Genomic DNA, 24,769 nt, shown 5'->3' on the forward strand with positions numbered 1-24,769 from the left:
GACATGTATCTAGATGTGACCTCACTGTGTCGTCTGACATGTATCTAGATGTGACCTCACTGTCGTCCGACATGTATCTAGATGTGACCTCACTGTCGTCCGACATGTATCTAGATGTGACCTCACTGTGTCATCTGACATGTATCTAGATGTGACCTCACTGTCGTCTGACATGTATCTAGATGTGACCTCACTGTCGTCTGACATGTATCTAGATGTGACCTCACTGTCGTCTGACATGTATCTAGATGTGACCTCACTGTCGTCTGACATGTATCTAGATGTGACCTCACTGTCGTCTGACATGTATCTAGATGTGACCTCACTGTCGTCTGACATGTATCTAGATGTGACCTCACTGTCGTCTGACATGTATCTAGATGTGACCTCACTGTCGTCTGACATGTATCTAGATGTGATCTCACCGTGCCGTCTGACATGTATCTAGATGTGACCTCACCGTCGTCCGACATGTATCTAGATGTGATCTCACTGTGTCGTCTGACATGTATCTAGATGTGACCTCACTGTGTCGTCTGACATGTATCTAGATGTGATCTCACTGTGTCGTCTGACATGTATCTAGATGTGACCTCACTGTGTCGTCTGACATGTTTCTAGATGTGACCTCACTGTGTCGTCTGACATGTTTCTAGATGTGACCTCACTGTGTCGTCTGACATGTATCTAGATGTGACCTCACTGTGTCGTCTGACATGTATCTAGATGTGACCTCACTGTGTCGTCTGACATGTATCTAGATGTGACCTCACTGTGTCATGTATCTAGATGTGACCTCACTGTCGTCTGACATGTATCTAGATGTGACCTCACTGTCGTCCGACATGTATCTAGATGTGACCTCACTGTCGTCTGACATGTATCTAGATGTGATCTCACCGTGCCGTCTGACATGTATCTAGATGTGACCTCACCGTCGTCCGACATGTATCTAGATGTGATCTCACCGTGCCGTCTGACATGTATCTAGATGTGATCTCACTGTGTCGTCTGACATGTATCTAGATGTGACCTCACTGTGTCGTCTGACATGTATCTAGATGTGACCTCACTGTGTCGTCTGACATGTATCTAGATGTGACCTCACTGTGTCGTCTGACATGTTTCTAGATGTGACCTCACTGTGTCGTCTGACATGTATCTAGATGTGACCTCACTGTCGTCTGACATGTATCTAGATGTGACCTCACTGTGTCGTCTGACATGTATCTAGATGTGACCTCACTGTGTCGTCTGACATGTATCTAGATGTGACCTCACTGTGTCGTCTGACATGTATCTAGATGTGACTTCACTGTCGTCTGACATGTATCTAGATGTGACCTCACTGTCGTCCGACATGTATCTAGATGTGACCTCACTGTCGTCTGACATGTATCTAGATGTGATCTCACTGTCGTCTGACATGTATCTAGATGTGACCTCACTGTCGTCCGACATGTATCTAGATGTGACCTCACTGTCGTCCGACATGTAATCTAGATGTGACCTCACTGTGTCGTCTGACACATTAACTGTTCTTGTCATTGTCTACCTTCCTCTCCACTCTCAGTTTCAGAATGTCAAGAATGAAAATGCCACTTTGAAAAAGAGCCTGGAACTGCTGTTGACAAAGCGTCAAAGTATTGAGGAAGAAGGAGAGAAGGAGGAGAGGGGAGAGAAGGAGGAGAGGGGAGTCCAAGGTTCTGAGTCCTCAAGAGGAGAAGGGGAGGGTACTGCCCGGAGAGGGTTGGACAGTGAAAGGGGAGCCAACATCATTAGAACCCAAAGAGAAGCTGGAGTTGGGGCAGAGCTGCTCCATCCTGAAGAGAGAGAGGTGGAAGCAGAGGATCAGGTGATGAAACCCAAAAAGAGAGAAGAAGAAGCAGAATGTGAGAAGATAGAGAGAGAGATAAAACATGTTACAAATGAGAAGGAAGAAGATCTTGGGAAGGCAGATATTGACCGGAAAGAGATACAAGACCCCAGCCCAGCCACTGAAGAAGAGAAACTACCAAAAACAAAGGAGAGAGAAGACAAAGAAAAGACAGTGGAACTCAGTGAAAAAGACGTGTGTGTGTTCCCTGGGCCTGAAGTGGAGCGCCTGGCCTCTGAGCTCCAGCAGGCCCTGGAGGAGGCTGACAAGCAGGTGTCTGTAGCCCAGGACCTGCGCTCCAAGCTGGGGGAGCAGAGCAGGAAAGCCTGGGAGGCTGAGCAGAGACTGGTGCTACTGGAGGCCGAGGGCCAGAGATTGAGGAAGGCTTCAGAGAGCCTGGCGGAGGCTAGGAGACAGATAGAGGTATGGAACCAATCACGAAAAAATCATTACTCTGCCAGTAGTTTCATGTACCAGACTCATAGGGCTTTCTTCCTTCACATTGCAGCTGTCATAGACAGTTACTCAATCCCTTATCCATCCATCCATAGTCTTCCATAGAGTACCATAGTCTTCCATAGAGTACCATAGTCTTCCATAGAGTACCATAGTCTTCTATAGAGTACCATAGTCTTCCATAGAGTACCATAGTCTTTCATAGAGTACCATAGTCTTCCATAGAGTACCATAGTCTTCCATAGAGTACCATAGTCTTCCATAGAGTACCATAGTCTTCCATAGAGTACCATAGTCTTCCATTGAGTACCATAGTCTTCCTAGTCCTCCTTACTGTAGTCTGTCTGTCAGATGGTCCGTCCCTCTGTCCCTTCCACATCATTCCTCTCTGGTGTGTGTTAGGTGCTACAGGGGGAGCGCCTGGAGATGGAGGAGGAGCTATGTCGTCTGCGGAGCCAGGCTGAGCTGCAGCGGATGCAGGCCTCGGTCATCGCTACTCTGGAGGGGGAGCGAGCCACGCTGGAGAGAGAGAGAGAGACCCTCCGTAGCTCTGTGGACACCCTACGCACTGCCCAACGCAAGGTGCCACTGCTGCAATACACACACTATGCACTGCAAAACACACACATTACTACCAACAGAAAGATCAGGACTAGATTACACAATGTCACTGAATACTGTGATCCTGAACGCTACCTTGTTTGACAGGGTGACCAATTGGAGCTGACGACTCAAGCTCTGAGGGCGGAGCTAGAGCGCCAGGGGAGGAGTCTGGAATCCTCACGGCGCAATGAGGAGGAGCTAGAGGCGGAGCTTCGCGAGGTAGCACTAGAGGTGGAGTCTCTGACCCGGGGGCGGGACCAGGCTCTGCTGGAGGCCTTGCGATTGGAGCAGGAGAAGGAGGCGTGCCAGGGCGAGCTGGACAGCCAACGAAAGGAGCAGAGGCAGAGGGAGAGGGAGGCGGTCAGGCTGAGGCAGCAGCTACAGAGTACAGCATCAGCCCTGGAACACAGCAACCAGAGGGCCTGCAGTCTGGAGACAGAGCACAGGTGATACACAAACACCTGAAGCTGCGTGCGTGCTCACACACACACACACACAATTCATTTAAAATAGAGGTAGCAGAACAGTCCCCTCCATGTACATACAGTGTGTTTCTGTACTATTACCATATTATGGGTCTGACCTAGTTGATCTCTCTGTCTCTGTAGGCATGTGTGTCAGGAGCTGTCTCAATCCAAGGAGCTCTGTGCTCAACTACAGCACCTGGAGCAGGAGCTCGGTACTCGGCTACAGGGTCTGGAGAAGGAGAGCCAGGAGCTTAAAGAGCTGAACACAGAAGCCCAGGATAAAATCAGATCTCTGACTCAGGTGTGTGTATGTGTGTGTGTGTGTGTGTATGTGTGTGTGTGCCTTGAGCCTAGAAACAAGTTTTCATCCTCTCCTTTTCCCACAGGAGCTAGCCAATGAGAAGGTGCAGTCTCAAAAACTGTCCAATGAGGCTGCACGGCTGAAGCAGGAGTTGGAGAGGGCAGAGGCGGAACTGAAGACAGTTACCGCTGACATTCTTCTTTCAGAGAAGCGGGAGAGAGATGCCGTCCCTGCTAATATCCCACCAGAAAGCCCTGCTAACACACAGCAGGCTACATCCTCAGACACACTCACATTAGAGCACCCAGAGGCTAAAGATGCCCAATCAAAGGAGGGCCACGACCTCCCTACGACCCCAAAAGCTGGAGTAGAGAAGACGGACTGGTCTCTGAGTGAACGACTGATAGACCTGGAGAGAGAGGTGTGTGTTCACCTTTCGTTATTATTAGATTTTTAAAATATTTGCTGTGCCATATCATATGTCCTAGATAACAGAAGCTAGCTACAGTGGACCGTACCCTGTCCCCCAGTGTACCTCTCTAGGAAGAATATTCGGCTTATACCCTCATCACATATTTGTAATCAACTCACCTCCCTCTCAGAATGTAGCGGTGGGTTAGGAGAGGGAGACGTGTGTCTGTGTGTGTTCACCTCTCAGAATGCAGCGGTGGGTTAGGAGAGGGAGGTGTGTGTCTGTGTGTGTTCACCTCTCAGAAGGCAGCTGTGGGTTAGGAGAGGGAGGTGTGTGTCTGTGTGTGTTCACCTCTCAGAAGGCAGCGGTGGGTTAGGAGAGGGAGGTGTGTGTCTGTGTGTGTTCACCTCTCAGAAGGTAGCGGTGGGTTAGGAGAGGGAGGTGTGTGTCTGTGTGTGTTCACCTCTCAGAAGGTAGCGGTGGGTTAGGAGAGGGAGGTGTGTGTCTGTGTGTTCACCTCTCAGAAGGCAGCGGTGGGTTAGGAGAGGGAGGTGTGTGTCTGTGTGTGTTCACCTCTCAGAATGTAGCGGTGGGTTAGGAGAGGGAGGTGTGTGTCTGTGTGTGTTCACCTCTCAGAAGGTAGCGGTGGGTTAGGAGAGGGAGGTGTGTGTCTGTGTGTGTTCACCTCTCAGAATGTAGCGGTGGGTTAGGAGAGGGAGGTGTGTGTCTGTGTGTGTTCACCTGACATATTCTAATCTGCTGAGATATGCTGTGACAACTAGTCATGTGATTGTCAACATTCTCTAGTCAAATCATCTCTTTCTCACCTCCCCCTCAGAATGCAGCGGTGGGCGCGGAGCGGGAGGTGTTGCTATGCCAGCTGTCTCAGTCCCAGTCAGCCAGTAGCCACCTGAGGGAGCAGATAGACACCCTGCATCATCACTCCATCAGCCTGCAGGAGACCTGCACCAAGCTGCAGACACTCAACACTCAGCTACAGGTATCATACAGCTACTATTGTTTTAAATAGTTATTATACTGAAACTGTTACCTCTCGCCACTTCAGACTGTAGTACTGTCAAGAGTCACAGTGTTTGGTTTCCAACACCCCCCCTCCCCTCTCCCAGGTGGACCAGGCGGCCCTGAGCTTCCAGCATGCAGCAGTGTTGGCGAGGTGCAGCGAGAGCGAAGCCAGGTGTGCTGCTCTGGAGGCGGAGTCTAAGGTGTGGGCCAGGGAGCATGAGGAGTCATTGGCCAGGACGGAGGGGCTGAGGAGGGACCAGGAGCGAATGACAATGTTGCAGCAGAGGCAGGAGGTGGAGCTAGAGGAGCTGCTGGATAGACACTCTGACCTGAGGAGCAACAACCGTAACCTGGAGACACAGTACAGGGAGCTGGAGGGAAGGTAGGGAGCCGGAGGGAAGGTAGGGAGCCGGAGGGAAGGTGGGGAGCCGGAGGGAAGGTGGGGAGCCGGAGGGAAGGTGGGGAGCCGGAGGGAAGGTGGGGAGCCGGAGGGAAGGTGGGGAGCCGGAGGGAAGGTGGGGAGCCGGAGGGAAGGTAGGGAGCCGGAGGGAAGGTAGGGAGCGGGAGGGAAGGTAGGGAGCCGGAGGGAAGGTAGGGAGCCGGAGGGAAGGTAGTGAACACAAAGTAACACTTTATGTAAAGAAGTATACATAAGGCATCGTTAACTTTATGAAACCAGTCTGATTGTAATTTCATATACCTTTGAATACACTGTAAACTGACTTGTGAGAAAACCCCTGATAAAATAACGTTTATGAAATTAGTCATGACACCTTAATGAGTGTTAAAGTATAAGTCATAGCAATGTTCATAACTCCTTCATGTTCTCCAGGTATCAGGAGCTCCTGGGCCTCAAATCCCATCTGGAGGAGAAAGAAACAGAGATGAAGATGGAAAGAGAGAAGATGGAGGGAGAGGTGCAGAAGAAAGCGGAGAGAGAAAGAGAACTAGAGAGACTGAAAGAGGATTATGAGAGGTAAAAAAAGAACACCCTCTCAGTCAAACAACTAACTGCTCCGTCATCACTTATTCTCTTCAACTTGTTTCATGTAATATAACTTCTTGTTCTATTCAGTTCATTCCTGATCTATTCAGTTCATCCCTGATCTATTCAGTTCATTCCTGATCTATTTAGTTCATCCCTGATCTATTCAGTTAATTCCTGATCTATTCAGTTCATCCCTGATCCATTTAGTTCATCCCTGATCTATTCAGTTAATTCCTGATCTATTTAGTTAGTCCCTGATCTATTCAGTTAATTCCTGATCTATTTAGTTCATCCCTGATCTATTCAGTTAATTCCTGATCTATTCAGTTCATCCCTGATCTATTCAGTTCATTCCTGATCTATTTAGTTCATCCCTGATCTATTCAGTTAATTCCTGATCTATTCAGTTCATCCCTGATCCATTTAGTTCATCCCTGATCTATTCAGTTAATTCCTGATCTATTTAGTTAGTCCCTGATCTATTCAGTTCTTTCCTGATCTATTCAGTTCATCCTTGTTCTATTCAGTTCATCCCTGATCTATTCAGTTCATCCCTGATCTATTCAGTTAATTCCCGATCTATTTAGTTAATTCCTGATCTATTCAGTTAATTCCTGATCTATTCAGTTTGTCCTTGTTCTATTCAGTTCATCCCATATCTATTCAGTTCATCCCATATCTATTCAGTTCATCCCCGATCTATTCAGTTCATTCCTGATTTATTCAGTTCATTCCTGATCTATTCAGTTTGTCCTTGTTCTATTCATTTAATTTCATCCCTGATCTATTCAGTTAATTCCTGATCTATTTAGTTCATCCCTGATCTATTCAGTTAATTACTGATCTATTTAGTTAGTCCCTGATCTATTCAGTTAATTCCTGATCTATTCAGTTAATTTCTGATCTATTCAGTTCATCCCTGATCTATTCAGTTTGTTCTTGTTCTATTCAGTTCATCCCTGATCTATTCAGTTCATCCCCGATCTATTCAGTTCATTCCTGATCTATTTAGTTAGTCCCTGATCTATTCAGTTAATTCCTGATCTATTCAGTTAATTTCTGATCTATTCAGTTAATTTCTGATCTATTCAGTTCATCCCTGATCTATTCAGTTTGTTCTTGTTCTATTCAGTTCATCCCTGATCTATTCAGTTCATCCCCGATCTATTCAGTTCATTCCTGATCTATTTAGTTAGTCCCTGATCTATTCAGTTAATTCCTGATCTATTCAGTTAATTTCTGATCTATTCAGTTCATCCCTGATCTATTCAGTTTGTCCTTGTTCTATTCATTTAATTTCATCCCTGATCTATTCAGTTCATCCATTATCTATTCAGTTAATTGCTGATCTATTCAGTTCGTCCCTGATCTATTTATTCAGTTAATTCCTGATCTATTCAGTTTGTCCTTGTTCTATTAATTTCATCCCTGATCTATTCTATTTGTCCTTATTCTATTCAGTTTGTCCCTGTTCTATTCATGTCATCCCTGATCTATTCAGTTCGTCCCTGATCTATTCAGTTAATTCCTGATCTATTCAGTTTGTCCTTGTTCTATTAATTTCATCCCTGATCTATTCTATTTGTCCTTATTCTATTCAGTTTGTCCCTGTTCTATTCATGTCATCCCTGATCTATTCAGTTCATTCCTGATCTATTCAGTCCGACACCAAGCAGTTGGTTGTATAACTGACAAATAGCCTGAGTTGCTGTATCACTGTCTTATTTTGTCAAGTAATTCCTTGGTTTTCTGTCTCTGTCTGTCGGTCTGTCTGATCTGATCCTATCTGGTTGTGTTGTTCTGTTCTCCCAGGCTGCATGGCGTGCAGAGGGAGTCAGCTCGGGTACAGAGTGAGCTGCTGGCTCAGGGCTCGATGCTGCGGGGTGAGCTGAGTGCTGCCCAGCTGGAGAGGACCAGGCTGGAGGGAGAGATCAACTCTCTGAGGGAGAACAACCAGAGACTGGAGCTCTGCACTGACCGCCTCACCAACCAGTACCAGGTCAGGAGGAAGGGAGTTTTTATTTTATTTCCCCTAACCCTAAAACTAACCCTAACCCTAATTGTACCCTAAACCCTGAGCACAAAATAGCATTGTTGCTTTTAGGGACCGGCGAAATGTCCACATTGTCAAATTGTCCTTGTTTTACTATCCTTGTGATGACTTTTGGAACACAAAAGTATATTTAAGTTAGACCACACACACACCTTACCTTGTTTACTATAAATAATTCTGAAACCTGTGTATAGCTGCTGACCCAGCTGAAGGGGAACATGGAGGAGGAGAACCGTCACCTGTTGGAGCAGAACCAGAGTCTGACCAATCACAACAGAGACCTGATGGAGCAGAGCCTGGAGCGCAAGGACCAGCACCACTCACAGCAGAGAGAATACCAGTCAGTACACACACACACACAGCAGAGAGAATACCAGTCAGTACACACACACACACACACACACACACAGCAGAGAGAATACCAGTCAGTACACACACACACACACAGCAGAGAGCATACCAGTCAGTACACACACACACACACACACACACACACACACACACACACACACACACACACACACACACACACACAGCAGAGAGAATACCAGTCAGTACACACACACACACACACACAGCAGAGAGAATACCAGTCAGTACACACACACACACACACACACACACACACACACAGAGAGAATACCAGTCAGTACACACACACACACACACACAGCAGAGAGAATACCAGTCAGTACACACACACACACACACACACACAGCAGAGAGAATACCAGTCAGTACACACACACACACTCACAGCAGAGAGAATACCAGTCAGTACACACACACACACACACACACCACACACACACACACACACACACACAGCAGAGAGAGTACCAGTCAGTACACACACACACACACACACACACACACACACAGCAGAGAGAATACCAGTCAGTACACACACACACAGCAGAGAGAGTACCAGTCAGTACACACACACACACTCACAGCAGAGAGAATACCAGTCAGTACACACACACACACACTCACAGCAGAGAGAATACCAGTCAGTACACACACACACACACACACACACACACACACACAGCAGAGAGAATACCAGTCAGTACACACACACACACACACACAGCAGAGAGAGTACCAGTCAGTACACACACACACACTCACAGCAGAGAGAATACCAGTCAGTACACACACACACACTCACAGCAGAGAGAATACCAGTCAGTACACACACACACACTCACAGCAGAGAGAATACCAGTCAGTACACACACACACAGCAGAGAGTACCAGTCAGTACACACACACACACCAGAGAGAGTACCAGTCAGTACACACACACACACCAGAGAGAGTACCAGTCAGTACACACACACACCAGAGAGAGTACCAGTCAGTACACACACACAAATGTAAATATGATTATATTTTCGCCTAACTTCTCATCTCTCTTCTTTCTCCTCTCCTCTCTCTCTCCAGGGAGAAGATGGGTGAACTGCGTAGAGAGAAACAGAAGCTGGTGGAGAAGATCATGGATCAGTACAGAGTCCTGGACCCCGGCATGCCTACACCCATCAAGGCCAAGTAAAGACACACACGCACACGCACACACACACAGTCATGGACAGGTGGACTTGTCGAGAGAGGTTCCAGCGTTTCCTCTGGACTCCTGCAATTCGTTTGGATGCAGACACAGATCAAGGCCAAATCCCTCTTTTTGTCGTAATCCCCTCCACCCACTCTCTCCATCTCCCTCACTTCTTATTGATCTTGATCTCCTTCACTATGTCTCCTTCCTTTCTTTCCTCCCCCATCTCTGTAGGAAGTCCAACTGGATAGCAGACAGGATGAAGAAGCTGATTAAGCCTAAAGGAGGAGGAGGGAGAGAGGGACGTGCTCTGTTCTATGCTGCTGGCAGTATAGAGAACCTGGCTGACAGTGCAGACTACCCACCAGACACACAGACTGCTGCTGGTTCTGGTGAGACTATACAAGACAGACAGACAGAACAACAACTCGTGAGAGACCACAGACACTATTATACACGAATCCCTACATGAGTCATTTGTACTGATACTACTACTCATACGTCTCTTTCTCTCCCTCACTGTCCCCTCTATTCTATCTCCGTTACATCGTTCCCATCTGTTCTCTTTCTTCTCTCCTCCAGACCCCCGCAGTGCCCCCGTCTCCCCCTCCCCCCTGCGACATGCCACCTCTCTGGGTGACTCTGACCAGGCGGGAGGGCTGTGTGGGCTGCCGCTGCGTTCAGGTTTGGGGGGCCGTCGAAAGCTGGGCTCCCATCGAAAGCTGGGCTCCCAGTCCTTCAGTCCCGGAGACCAGAAGACTTCACCCCTCCAGCGTCTCCAATCTGCAGATAGCGTGATCTGGGAAGGGCAGAGCAGCCCTACAGACACACCCAAAACCACACCCATGACCTCAGCCAACAACAGCCAGGAAAATGTGATGGAGGAGGGAGGAAGAGGTGAGGAGGATAAAGGTGAGATGGATGAAGAGGGAGGGAGTGGGGGGAAACAGGGGAGGGAGAGGTGAGAAGGGATAACAAGGGAGGGAGGTAGTAGATGGAAATGGGAAGAGAGGTAAGGAGGGATCAGAGAAAGGAGTGGGGGGGAGAGGTGAACATGCAGGTGTGGACTATAGGGGAGAGGTGGAGGGAGGACGGAGGGAGGGGTTAGACATGAGCTGGCACTGATGTCCCTGACCAACCCTGACAAATTGAAGTGAAGTGACTGGTTTTTGACAGGACCTCTGTGTGTGTTTGGTTTTAGCCGTGAGTGGGGACAACATTGAAGGACATCTCAACTCAGACCCCTGCTGTCAGTCCAGTAAGGATAAACCGTAACATGATCCTTTGCACACATCCAACCTCTGCATACAGATCTGATCTAAATCCAGATAGGGACTCAAATTAAAAAAGTGTCAAATTCAAATGTTTTGTCTGATTTTTGTAAAATGTGCCAGAAAATACAGTATTTCCGATTCCATAGACTGTAAACAAAATGTTTTTCTACCAGCTAGTACTGTATTTGTCATTGAAGAGATGCCACTGTTCTTCTGGGGTGATAAGCAGCAGTTTCTTCTCTGTGGCCAACAGGTGTCAGTGTAGAGCTAGTTAGACACCAATACAGATCAGATGCGGGAGAATCTTTGAAATGAGAAACATGGCCTGTAGGTCCATCACGACTGTAGGGCCTCTCTGGTTCCCTGCATCCCACACCAAGGAAGCAACACCTCAGCATTTCAGCTGGGGAGGGTGGGGGGTGGAGGGATTAAGGGGAGAGAAGACTGACACTAAAGGATAAAAGCAGAGAGAGAGGCTCTCCACCGAAGCCCCGGTGAATTACGATTCAGAAAAAGACAAATGGAAGGCTAATACAATTCATGAATTATGTAGTTGTCATGGCAACATTAATCAAAATGAGGCCCCAGCCTCTGAACATTTTGTTTATGAAATTGAGATGCATCCAGCGTGAGTGAGTGTGAGTGTGGAGGATGATATTGGGCCTGCCACTCAGTCAGACATCTCCATCTAACACCTGCAGACAGACAGCAACCACAAGGTGAAAAAAGCAGTGACATAAGAACCCAGAACAAAGACAATGAAACTCCTTCTCATTCCTTACATTCAATAAAACTAAATGCATTGTACATCTGTGCCAGTAGTCATTAACATGTACGTTTGAAGAGTAGGGGTGTAAAAAAGAGACATTTCTGATTCCTTTCAGCCAATAGACTAGAATAAAAGTCAAATGACATGTACGGTACACAGCCCAGTGGTTATCTTAACTTGTCAGTATGTGTCTGTAGTGGTGGTTCAACACAATGCCTTCAGAAAGTATTCACACCCCTTGACTTTTTCCACATTTTGTTGTGTTACAGCGTGAATTTTAGATTTTGTGTCACTGGCCTATAAAAAATACCCCATAATGTCAGTGGAAATACAGTGGGGCAAAAAAGTATTTAGTCAGCCACCAATTGTGCAAGTTCTCCCACATAAAAATATGAGAGGCCTGTAATTTTCATCATAGGTACACTTCAACTATGACAGACAAAATGAGAAAAGAAAATCACATTGTAGGATTTTTAATGAATTTATTTGCAAATTATGGTGGAAAATAAGTATTTGGTCACCTACAAACAAGCAAGATTTCTGGCTCTCACAGACCTGTAACTTCTTCTTTAAGAGGCTCCTCTGTCCTCCACTCGTTACCTGTATTAATGGCACCTGTTTGAACTTGTTATCAGTATAAAAGACACCTGTCCACAACCTCAAACAGTCACACTCCAAACTCCACTATGGCCAAGACCAAAGAGCTGTCAAAGGACACCAGAAACAAAATTGTAGACCTGCACCAGGCTGGGAAGACTGAATCTGCAATAGGTAAGCAGCTTGGTTTGAAGAAATCAACTGTGGGAGCAATTATTAGGAAATGGAAGACATACAAGACCACTGATAATCTCCCTCGATCTGGGGCTCCACGCAAGATCTCACCCCGTGGGGTCAAAATTATCACAAGAACGGTGAGCAAAAATCCCAGAACCACACGGGGGGACCTAGTGAATGACCTGCAGAGAGCTAGGACCAAAGTAACAAAGCCTACCATCAGTAACACACTACGCCGCCAGGGACTCAAATCCTGCAGTGCCAGACATGTCCCCCTGCTTAAGCCAGTACATGTCCAGGCCCGTTTGAAGTTTGCTAGAGAGCATTTGGATGATCCAGAAGAAGATTGGGAGAATGTCATATGGTCAGATGAAACCAAAATATAACTTTTTGGTAAAAACTCAACTCATCGTGTTTGGAGGACAAAGAATGCTGAGTTGCATCCAAAGAACAACATACCTACTGTGAAGCATGGGGGTGGAAACATCATGCTTTGGGGCTGTTTTTCTGCAAAGGGACCAGGACGACTGATCCGTGTAAAGGAAAGAATGAATGGGGCCATGTATCGTGAGATTTTGAGTGAAAGCCTCCTTCCATCAGCAAGGGCATTGAAGATGAAACGTGGCTGGGTCTTTCAGCATGACAATGATCCCAAACACACCGCCCGGGCAATGAAGAAGTGGCTTCGTAAGAAGCATTTCAAGGTCCTGGAATGGCCTAGCCAGTCTCCAGATCTCAACCCCATTGAAAATCTTTGGAGGGAGTTGAAAGTCCGCGTTGCCCAGCAACAGCCCCAAAACATCACTGCTCTAGAGGAGATCTGCATCTGATTTTCTGGATTTTTTCTTCTCATTTTGTCTGTCATAGTTGAAGTGTACCTATGATGAAAATTACAGGCCTCTCTCATCTTTTTAATTGGAAGAACTTGCACAATTGGTGGCTGACTAAATACTTTTTTGCCCCACTATGTTTGTCATTTTTTAAACAAATTCATTAAAAATAAAAAGCTGAAATGTCTTGAGTCAATAAGTATTCAACCTCATTGTTATATCAAGCCTAAATAAGTTCAGGAGTAAACATTTGCTGAACAAGTCACATAATAAGTTGCATCGACTCACTGTGTGCGATAATAGTGTTTAACATGATATTTTAAGTACCTAATTTCTCTACACGACATACAATTATCTGTAAGGTCCCTCAGTTGAGCAATGCATTTCATTACAGATTCAACCACAAAGATCAGGGAGGTTTTCCAATGTCTCAAAAAGAAGGACAAATATGGGTAGATGGGTAAAAATAAAAAATCTGACATTGAATATTTCTTTGAGCATAGTGAAGTTCTTAATTACACGTTGGATGGTGTGTCAATACACCCAGTCACTACAACAACACAGGCGTTCTTCCTAACTCAGTTGCTGTAGAGGAAGGAAACCGCTCAGGGATTTCACCATGAGGCCAATGGTGACTTTAAAACAGTTAGAGTTTAATGGCTGTGATAGGAGAAAACGGAGGATGGATCAACAGCATTGTAGTTACTCAACAATACTAACATAATCGACAGAGTGATAAGAAGGAAGCCTGTACAGAATACAAATATTCAACATGCATCCTGTTTGCAATAAGGCACTAAAGTAAAACTGCCAAACGTTTGGCTAAAATATTAACTCTAAGTCCTGAATACAAAGTGTTATGTTTGGGACAAATCCAACACAACACATCACTGAGTACTACTCTTCATATTTTCAAGCACGGTGGTGGCTGCATCATGTTATGGGTATGCTTGTCATTGGCAAGGACTAGGGAGCTTTTCAGAATAAAAATAAATGGAATAGAGTTAAGCACAGGCAAAATCCTAGAGGACAATCTGGTTCAGTCTGGTTTCCAACAGACACGGGGAGACAAATTCACCTTTCAGCAGGACAATAACCAAATAGACACTAGTTTGCTTACCAAGACAACACTGAATGCCTAGTTACAGTTTGGACTTAAAATCGGCCTAAAAATGTCTGTTTAGAAATGACCAACAACCAACTTGAAGATTTAAAATAATAATAATGTAAAAGTATTGTACAATACAGGTGTGCAAAGATCTTACCCAGAAAGACTCACAGGTGTAATCACTGCCAATGGTGAGTCTAACATATACTGACTCAGTGGTGTGAATACTTATGTAAATGAGATATTTCTGAATTAAATGTTCAATAAATGTACAAAAACATGTTTTCACTTTCTCATTATGGGGTATTGTGTGTAGATGGATGAGAGAAAAAAAACAATACATTTTGAATTCCGGCTGTAACAACAAAATATGGAATAAATCAAGGGGTATGAATACTTTCTGAAGGCACTGTAATTGACAAGTGGAGTGGTGTAATGCCATCTGTGTTTTTCTGTCAGTGAAGAACTCTCTCTGTCTTGAGTATGTCTATTTAACTATTTCAGCCCTGGACATCAAATGTGAATGTGGGTGGCCTTCTCTAAAGGGCCACTAATGGCCAGCTTTTTCTTTTACTGCCTGCCTGAAATCACACTGACCTAGCAAAAACTGAGAAACAGTAACACTGACTTGGACCCAGCAAACACCAGGGTCCGGTTTCCAGGACACAGACTAGGCCTATTCCCAGACTAAAAAGCACGATGAATTGAGACTTTGGAAATATTACATTCCTTGTTTTTGATGTATTATTTACTCATAGATGGTACTGTAGTTACCGGCCCTTGGTGATATCAGATATTCAAGGTATATCTTTATTTTTGTTGCTGTATTATTTCCAAAGACGGAGGTGCTAGCTACCTGTAGGACTAGAGCAGGTACAATGAGAGACCTAGAAAGCTGAACTCTGATCAAGAGAGAGGAATAAGGTTTTGTCTAATTAATTAAAGTCCAGCCCCGGGCTGTGGAGACACTCTGAGATCGACGAGGATTTGCTGAGAGGAGAAAAGCATAAACACAACAACAGACAGCAGGAGAGAGAGAATAAGTGTTTGTCTTAACTCAGAGTCTGACCCTGCAACCTTGAGTCATCACAAAACTGTCAAAATCGCAGAGCTTTCAGGGCCTTTTAGTCAATGAGGCTACCCCTAAGGTAACTCTATCCACACACTTTCTTCTTTACCACTCCTCTCTCCATCGCTCTCCTTCCTTCAGTCTGTCCCTCCCTCCCTCCCTCCCTTTCCTATGTCTCTCTCTCCCCCTCTCTTTCCTATGTCTCTCTCTCCCCACCTTTCCTATGTCTCTCTCTCCCCCTCCCTCCCGCCCTCTCTCTCCCCCTCTCTCCTAGTGTATTAAAGGGTTTGTCCCTCTCCGTAAAAGCTGATTTATTATCTTGTGGTATCGATCGGTCGCTGCATTAAAGATTATAATTCATTACCTCGGCCCTTTTAATACATTAAACACTCAAAATAAAAATAAAATAATCCTGACCTCCCCAGAGAGCAAGTAAACGCTCTGGGAGAGGAGACGTCCGCCCCGTCCACCGTCCCCGGCCTTCAGCACGTCTGGAGTGTGTGTGTGTGTATGAATGAGAGACACACACTTCGATCACACACACACACCCAGACCACAGTCTATATTGAATAGTGTCTCAGTCAAACTTTCCACAGGTCAGCGCACACACAGATCTCCCAGCAAACACACGCACACTTAAACACATGAATATCACACATTCTTAAGTAGACATTAATGTAACGGTTCGTGGGAATGGTTGGGAACTAGAGGAACACAAGTAGGTCTAAAAGAACCGTGTTGAGGACTCCAGGTTACGCAAGGACAACGTTCCTTATGGGGTTGTACATGTGGTGTTAACGTGTTAATTGTGCTGTTTGTTTTATTGTGAATGTGTGTGTGTTTTGGGACAGAGGGAAGTGGTTGAACACCGCTACATTACTCAGTTTATTACCTGTCTCCCTCTTGAACACCCCGCATTTCCCTCTCTCTCCCCTTCTGTCTCAGGATTCTTCTCCCACGGGCTCTGCTCAAACTTCTCCCCTTCTCTCGCACTCCCTCCCGCTCTCCTCTCCTCCACTCCCTCGCTCTGACAGGCTTTCAGGCGGTAAATCAGAAACATTTATCCAGCAGCAGCGCCCAAGTGTCCTGGATTCTGCTAAAGAGCCATTTTCATTTCACTAGCAGTTTACCACCCTGCTCCCCCATCCATAAACATCCCCCCACCCCTCCTCCTCCTCTCCATCCCTCCTCCCATTAGACCCTCCTCCATACACATCACCCAACCCTCCTACCTGATCCTCTATCCCTGCATATACTCTCCATCCTTCTCTCTCTCTTTGTCTCCCTCCCACTTAGTGATGGCCTGACAAAGAAAAAACAACTCTCCACCCAGAAGAGAAACAGGTTAAACCTTGAGAAACAGTATACTAATAAAACAGACTGTAAATAGACTGTAAACCGCACAGTGGTGAAGAGGGCACAGCGGCACATCGTCCCCCTCAGGAGGCTGAAAAGATTTGGCATGAGCCCTCAGCTCCTCAAAGAGTTATACAGCTGCACTATCGAGAACATTTTGACTGGCTGCATCACAGCTTAGAATGGCAAATGCACCACCCTCAACCACAAAGCGCTACAGGGGGTGGTGTGTACAACCCAGTACATCACTGGGGCCGAGCTCCCTACCATCCAGGACCTCTATAACAGGCGGTGTCAGAGGAAGGACCCAACAATTGGCAAAAGACTCCAGACACCCACGTCATAGAATGTTCACTCTGCTACCCTCCAGCAAACAGCACCGGAGCCTCGGCTCTTGGACCAACAGGCTCCGAGACAGCTTCTATCCCCAAGCCATAAGACTGCTAAATAGTTCATTCAATGGTTACCTGCACGGACTCTTATCTTTGTAACATTTCTTATTGAACCTTTATTTAACTAGGCAAGTCAGTTAAGAACAAATTCTTATTCACAATGACCGCCTACCCCGACCAAACCTGGACAATGCTGGGCCAATTGTGCGCCGCCCTATGGGACTCCCAATCACGGCCGGTTGTGTTGCAGCCTGGATACATCTTGCACTCCATCCAAACTCACTATATATCAAGACTATATATACACACACTCACTACACCGACACACGTTCACATACACACACATACAGACAACACAAACACACGTCAGTTCAAATGTACATTTGGTTGAGTTGCCAACTAACGTGACTTCAACGTGAAAACAAAAAATGTCACAATGTTATTGGATTTAAGGTAAAACGTTTTGTGAAAAAAAATGCTTAATTCTATTACGTTGCTAACTTTTTTCAAACCCACACACACACAGGGCACAGTCTATATTGAATAGTGGCCCTGAGTCAATACTTTGTAGAAGCACCTTTGGCGGCGATTACAGCTTTGAGTCGTCTTGGGTATGTCTGTATCAGCTTTGAGTCGTCTTGGGTATGTCTGTATCAGCTTTGAGTCGTCTTGGGTATGTCTGTATCAGCTTTGAGTCGTCTTGGGTATGTCTGTATCAGCTTTGAGTCGTCTTGGGTATGTCTGTATCAGCTTTGAGTCGTCTTGGGTATGTCTGTATCAGCTTTGAGTCGTCTTGGGTATGTCTGTATCAGCTTTGAGTCGTCTTGGGTATGTCTGTATCAGCTTTGAGTCGTCTTGGGTATGTCTGTATCAGCTTTGAGTCGTCTTGGGTATGTCTGTATCAGCTTTGAGTCGTCTTGGGTATGTCTGTATCAGCTTTGCAAATCTGTATTTGGGGATTCTCTCAAAAGCTCTGTTAAGTAAAACAGGAAGTGGCGGTGAACATCAATCTTCAAGTCTTTCCACACATTTTCAAATGGCTTTGGCTGGGCCACTCAATGACTTTCACAGTCTTGTTCTGAAGCCCTTCCACCTTTGATTTGGCTGTATGCTTGGGGTCATTGTCCTGTTGGAACGTTTGCACTCTGAAGCAGACTCTCATCAAGGATTTGCCTGTATTTGGCTCCATTCACTGTTCCCTCATCCTTACCAGTCTCCCAGTCCCTACCGCTGAAAATATCCATATTTTTTCCATTTCCCAATGATGGAGACCACTGTGCTCTTGGAAACGTTCAACACTCTAGAAATGGTTTTATTACTTTCCCCAGATATATGCCTCATCACAATTCTATCTCAGAGTTCTATGGACAGTTCCTTGGACTTCATGCTATAGTTTCTGCTCTGACTTGCACGGTCAACTGTGGGACCTTATACAGTGCCTTTGCAAAGTATTCAGACACCTTGACTTTACAGTTGCAGCCTTATTCTAAAATGGTTTAAATATGTTTTTGTCCTCATCAATCTACACACAATACCCTATAATGATAAAGCGAAAACTGCTTTTTAGAAATGTTTGCAAATGTATTAAAAACGTCAAACAGAAATACCTTATTTACATAAGTATTCAGACCCTTACCTATGAGAATCGAAATTAAGCTCAGATGCATCCTGTTTCCATTGATCATCCATGATGTTTCCAGAGATGTTTGATTGGAGCACCTGTGGTAAATTAAGTTAATTGGACATGATTTGGAAAGGCCCACACCTGTCTATATAAGGTCCCACAGTTGACAGTACATGTCAGAGCAAAAACCAAGCCATGAGGTCGAAGGAATTGTCCTTAGAGCGCCAAAACAGGATTGTGTCGAGGCACAGATCTGGAGAAGGGTAATACAATACATTTCTGTAGCATTGAATGTTTTTCAGCAGCAGGGACTGGGAGACTAGTCTGGATCGAGGGAAAGATGAACGGAGCAAAGTACAGAGAGATCCTTGATGAAAGCCTGCTCCAGAGTGCGAAGGTTCATCTTCCAACAGGATAAAGCCCACAGCCAAGCTTGTAGCGACATACCCAAAAAAACTTGAGGTACTGAGTAAAGGGTCTGAATACTTGTGTAAATGTTAAAATTCCTTTTTTATTTAAAAAAAATAATTAATTTGCAAACATTTCTAAAAAACGGTTTGCTTTGTCATTATGGGGTATTGTGTGTAGATGAGAAAAAATACAATTGAATCAATTTTTGAATAAGGCTGTAATGTAACAAAACATGAAAAAGTAAAGGGGTCTGAATACTTTCCGAATGCACTGTATAGACAGGTTTCTTTTGAAATCCTGTCAGAACAAATGATTTGGACACAGGTGGACTCCAATCAAGTTGCAGTGACATCAAGGATGAGCAAAGGAAATTGGATGCACCTAAGCTCAATTTGGAGTGTCATAGTAAAGGGGTGTGAATATTTATGTAAATGAGAACTGTATTTAATTTTCAATAAACTAGCAAAAATGTCTAAACATGTTTTCACTTTGTCATTATGGGGTATTGTCTGTAGATGGGTGAGAGAAACGATTTAATCTATTTTCAGACTAACACAACAAAATGGGGAATAAGTCAAGGTGTATGAATACTTTCTGAAGGCACTGTACATATCTACCTTAAATACCTTGTACCTCTGCACGTTGAGCTGGTACTGGTCCTCACAATATATAGCTCCACATTGAGCTGGTACTGGTACTCCATGTATATAGCTCCACAGTGATCTGGTACTGGTCCTCACAATATATAGCTCCACAGTGATCTGGTACTGGTCCTCACAATATACAGTGGGGAGAACAAGTATTTGATACACTGCCGATTTTCCTACTTACAAAGCATGTAGAGGTCTGTCATTTTTATCATAGGTACACTTCAACTGTGAGAGACGGAATCTAAAACAAAATTCCAGAAAATCACATTGTATGATTTTTAAGTAATTCATTTGCATTTTATTGCATGACATAAGTATTTGATCACCAACCAACCAGTAAGAATTCCGGCTCTCACAGACCTGTTAGTTTTTCTTTAAGAAGCCCTCCTGTTCTCCACTCATTACCTGTATTAACTGCACCTGTTTGAACTCGTTACCTGTATAAAAGACACCTGTCCACACACTCAATCAAACAGACTCCAACCTCTCCACAATGGCCAAGACCAGAGAGCTGTGTAAGGACATCAGAGTTAAATTGTAGACCTGCACAAGGCTGGAATGGGCTACAGGACAATAGGCAAGCAGCTTGGTGAGAAGGCAACAACTGTTGGCGCAATTATTAGAAAATGGAAGAAGTTCAAGATGACGGTCAATCACCCTCGGTCTGGGGCTCCATGCAAGATCTCACCTCGTGGGGCATCAATGATCATGAGGAAGGTGAGGGATCAGCCCAGAACTACACGGCAGGACCTGGTCAATGACCTAAAGAGAGCTGGGACCACAGTCTCAAAGAAAACAATGAGTAACACACTACGCCGTCATGGATTAAAATCCTGCAGCGCACGCAAGGTCCCCCTGCTCAAGCCAGCGCATGTCCAGGCCCGTCTGAAGTTTGCCAATGACCATCTGGATGATCCAGAGGAGGAATGTGAGAAGGTCATGTGGTCTGATGAGACAAAAATAGAGCTTTTTGGTCTAAACTCCACTTGCCGTGATTGGAGGAAGAAGAAGGATGAGTACAACCCCAAGAAAACCATCCCAACTGTGAAGCATGGAGGTGGAAACATTCTTTGGGGATGCTTTTCTGCAAAGGGGACAGGACGACTGCACCGTATTGAGGGGAGGATGGATGGGGCCATGTACAGTGCCTTGCGAAAGTATTCAGCCCCCTTGAACTTTGCGACCTTTTGCCACATTTCAGGCTTCAAACAAAGATATAAAACTGTATTTTTTTGTGAAGAACCAACAACAAGTGGGACACAATCATGAAGTGGAACGACATTTATTGGATATTTCAAACTTTTTTAACAAATCAAAAACTGAAAAATTGGGCATGCAAAATTATTCAGCCCCTTTACTTTCAGTGCAGCAAACTCTCTCCAGAAGTTCAGTGAGGATCTCTGAATTATCCAATGTTGACCTAAATGACTAATGATGATAAATACAATCCACCTGTGTGTAATCAAGTCTCCGTATAAATGCACCTGCACTTGATAGTCTCAGAGGTCCGTTAAAAGCGCAGAGAGCATCATGAAGAACAAGGAACACACCAGGCAGGTCCGAGATACTGTTGTGAAGAAGTTTAAAGCCGGATTTGGATACAAAAAGATTTCCCAAGCTTTAAACATCCCAAGGAGCACTGTGCAAGCGATAATATTGAAATGGAAGGAGTATCAGACCACTGCAAATCTACCAAGACCTGGCCATCCCTCTAAACTTTCAGCTCATACAAGGAGAAGACTGATCAGAGATGCAGCCAAGAGACCCATGATCACTCTGGATGAACTGCAGAGATCTACAGCTGAGGTGGGAGACTCTGTCAATAGGACAACAATCAGTCATATATTGCACAAATCTGGCCTTTATGGAAGAGTGGCAAGAAGAAAGCCATTTCTTAAAGATATCCATAAAAAGTGTTGTTTAAAGTTTGCCACAAGCCACCTGGGAGACACACCAAACATGTGGAAGAAGGTGCTCTGGTCAGATGAAACCAAAATTGAACTTTTTGGCAACAATGCAAAATGTTATGTTTGGCGTAAAAGCAACACAGCTCATCACCCTGAACACACCATCCCCACTGCCAAACATGGTGGTGGCAGCATCATGGTTTGGGCCTGCTTTTCTTCAGCAGGGACAGGGAAGATGGTTAAAATTGATGGGAAGATGGATGGAGCCAAATACAGGACCATTCTGGAAGAAAACCTGATGGAGTCTGCAAAAGACCTGAGACTGGGACGGAGATTTGTCTTCCAACAAGACAATGATCCAAAACATAAAGCAAAATCTACAATGGAATGGTTCAAAAATAAACATATCCAGGTGTTAGAATGGCCAAGTCAAAGTCCAGACCTGAATCCAATCGAGAATCTGTGGAAAGAACTGAAAACTGCTGTTCACAAATGCTCTCCATCCAACCTCACTGAGCTCGAGCTGTTTTGCAAGGAGGAATGGGAAAAAATGTCAGTCTCTCGATGTGCAAAACTGATAGAGACATACCCCAAGCGACTTACAGCTGTAATCGCAGCTACAAAGTATTAACTTAAGGGGGCTGAATAATTTTGCACGACCAATTTTTCAGTTTTTGATTTGTTAAAAAAGTTTGAAATATCCAATAAATGTCGTTCCACTTCATGATTGTGTCCCACTTGTTGTTGATTCTTCACAAAAAAATACAGTTTTATATCGTTATGTTTGAAGCCTGAAATGTGGCAAAAGGTCGCAAAGTTCAAGGGGGCCGAATACTTTCGCAAGGCACTGTATCGCGAGATCTTGGCCAACAACCTCCTTCCCTCAGTAAGAGCATTGAAGATGGGTAGTGGCTGGGTCTTCCAGCATGACAACGACCCGGAACACACAGCCAGGGCAACTAAGGAGTGGCTCCGTAAGAAGCATCTCAAGGTCCTGGAGTGGCCTAGCCAGTCTCCAGACCTGAACCCAATAGAAAATCTTTGGAGGGATCTGAAAGTCCGTATTGCCCAGCAACAGCCCGAAACCTGAAGGATCTGGAGAAGGTCTATGGAGGAGTGGGCCAAAATCTCTGCTGCAGTGAACTACAGGAAACTTATGATCTCTGTAATTGCAAACAAAGGTTTCTGTACCAAATATTAAGTTCTGCTTTTCTGATGTATCAAATACTTACGTCATGCAATAAAATGCAAATTGATTACTTAAAAAATCATACAATGTGATTTTCTGGATTTTTGTTTTAGATTCTGTCTCTCATAGTTGAATCGGCAGTGTATCAAATACTTGTTCTCCCCACTGTAGCTCCACATTGATCTGGCACTGGTACTCCCTGTATATAGCTCCACATTGATCTGGCACTGGTACTCCCTGTATATAGCTCCACATTGATCTGGCACTGGTACTCCCTGTATATAGCTCCACATTGATCTGGTACTGGTACTCCCTGTATATAGCTCCACATTGATCTGGTACTTCCTGTATATAGCTCCACATTGATCTTGTACTGGTACTTCCTGTATATAGCTCCACATTGATCTGGTACTGGTACATCCTGTATATAGCTCCACATTGATCTGGTACTGGTACTCCCTGTATATAGCTCCACATTGATCTGGTACTGGTACTTCCTGTATATAGCTCCACATTGATCTGGTACTTCCTGTATATAGCTCCACATTGATCTGGTACTGGTACTTCCTGTATATAGCTCCACATTGATGTGGTACTGGTACTTACTGTATATAGCTCCGCATTGATCTGGTACTTCCTGTTACGGATACAGTTATCCTGTGTGTGTGTGTATCCTGTGTGTGTTTCTTTTCTCTCCTTCTCCCCTCACAGGTGAAAACCATCACTCCCCAATCAATCAACAATCAATCATCAATCAGAAGACACACCTCCTCCTATTTCCTACCCTATCACAGTTCCTTCCCCATGGTTTAAAAACCCCATCATTTGTTTGCTCTGGAGCAATCTCTAGCTCAATCTCTAGCTCAATCTCTCTGTAAATGCCATGTCTGTAGGTCTCTGTGTTTCACTCTCGCTTTTTGTCTTAACCTCTCTTTTGTTTAAGCACCTCCATAGCACTTTGTCATCACCTGTGAGTATTGTTTTTGGTTATGGTGTTTGTTTGTTTGCTGGTGGGAAAAGGGGGAAACCAAGACAAGTCGCCCATGGGCATACACTACCCGTAGGTGAACTTTTAAATACACTAGTTAGAACTGGGCGGACCACCCACTGTATTTCTGGTTAGTTAGTTAGCTGTTGTTAAAGTAGGCTAGTCTAGCTTAGGGGTGTTTTTGAATACTTATTGTTTCTTTCCTTGGGTCCAGCTCAGCCCCTTTTCCTGCTCCACCCAGTACCGTGTGTTTATAAATAAACCTGGAGTTTGACGGTAGATTTCTGTTGTCGTGGTTATTTCGTTCACACTTTTACTTTGTCACAATAATAATTTGCATGAGTTATGTTACGGCTCTCATTACCATCCCCCCTAGACTGTCGGGCCAAAAGGGATTCGTAACACTTCCTGTATATAGCTCAATTGTGTATTTTATTCCTCAAGTTACTATTTTTTTTTTTATCTGCATCGTTTGGGAAGGGCTCCTAAGCAAGCATTCGGTTGGGGATAATGAGTCTCACTCTCTTTTTATCCCTGTCTCTCTCAATCTCATCCTCTCAGTCTATCTGCTTATAAAAAGTCTCTCTCTCTCTTCTTCCCCTCGATCCCTCACTCCCCAATTCTTGTCTTTTCCCTACCTCCCTCTACCTCTTCCTTAGCTAAAATAAATATTCAGACAGCTAGTGACATT

At 44.9% G+C, this 24,769-nt stretch overlaps 1 protein-coding gene across 3 annotated transcripts in view; it reads left to right on the forward strand.

Annotated features, from left to right (window-relative positions):
* LOC115130075 (protein Daple-like) overlaps positions 1–11,100 on the forward strand; it is a 37,622-nt gene extending 26,522 nt beyond the window's left edge. For 2 of the 3 annotated variants that reach the window (XM_029660845.2, XM_065019853.1), the window contains exons 15-28: positions 1,574–2,299; positions 2,735–2,914; positions 3,041–3,381; positions 3,544–3,703; positions 3,789–4,124; positions 4,954–5,115; positions 5,243–5,520; positions 5,971–6,114; positions 7,939–8,125; positions 8,374–8,519; positions 9,629–9,733; positions 9,972–10,129; positions 10,320–10,649; positions 10,939–11,100. In XM_029660845.2, the coding sequence (XP_029516705.2) occupies positions 1,574–2,299; positions 2,735–2,914; positions 3,041–3,381; positions 3,544–3,703; positions 3,789–4,124; positions 4,954–5,115; positions 5,243–5,520; positions 5,971–6,114; positions 7,939–8,125; positions 8,374–8,519; positions 9,629–9,733; positions 9,972–10,129; positions 10,320–10,649; positions 10,939–11,012 (3,327 nt within the window). In that variant the 3' untranslated portion in view covers positions 11,013–11,100. The remainder of the gene's footprint in view (positions 1–1,573; positions 2,300–2,734; positions 2,915–3,040; positions 3,382–3,543; positions 3,704–3,788; positions 4,125–4,953; positions 5,116–5,242; positions 5,521–5,970; positions 6,115–7,938; positions 8,126–8,373; positions 8,520–9,628; positions 9,734–9,971; positions 10,130–10,319; positions 10,650–10,938) is intronic. The other variant, XM_065019854.1, reaches the window with a different exon arrangement.
* Positions 11,101–24,769: the final 13,669 nt, after the last annotated feature.

The sequence above is a fragment of the Oncorhynchus nerka genome, linkage group LG6 (assembly GCF_034236695.1).
Source record: "Oncorhynchus nerka isolate Pitt River linkage group LG6, Oner_Uvic_2.0, whole genome shotgun sequence".
NCBI classification, from domain to species: domain Eukaryota; kingdom Metazoa; phylum Chordata; class Actinopteri; order Salmoniformes; family Salmonidae; genus Oncorhynchus; species Oncorhynchus nerka.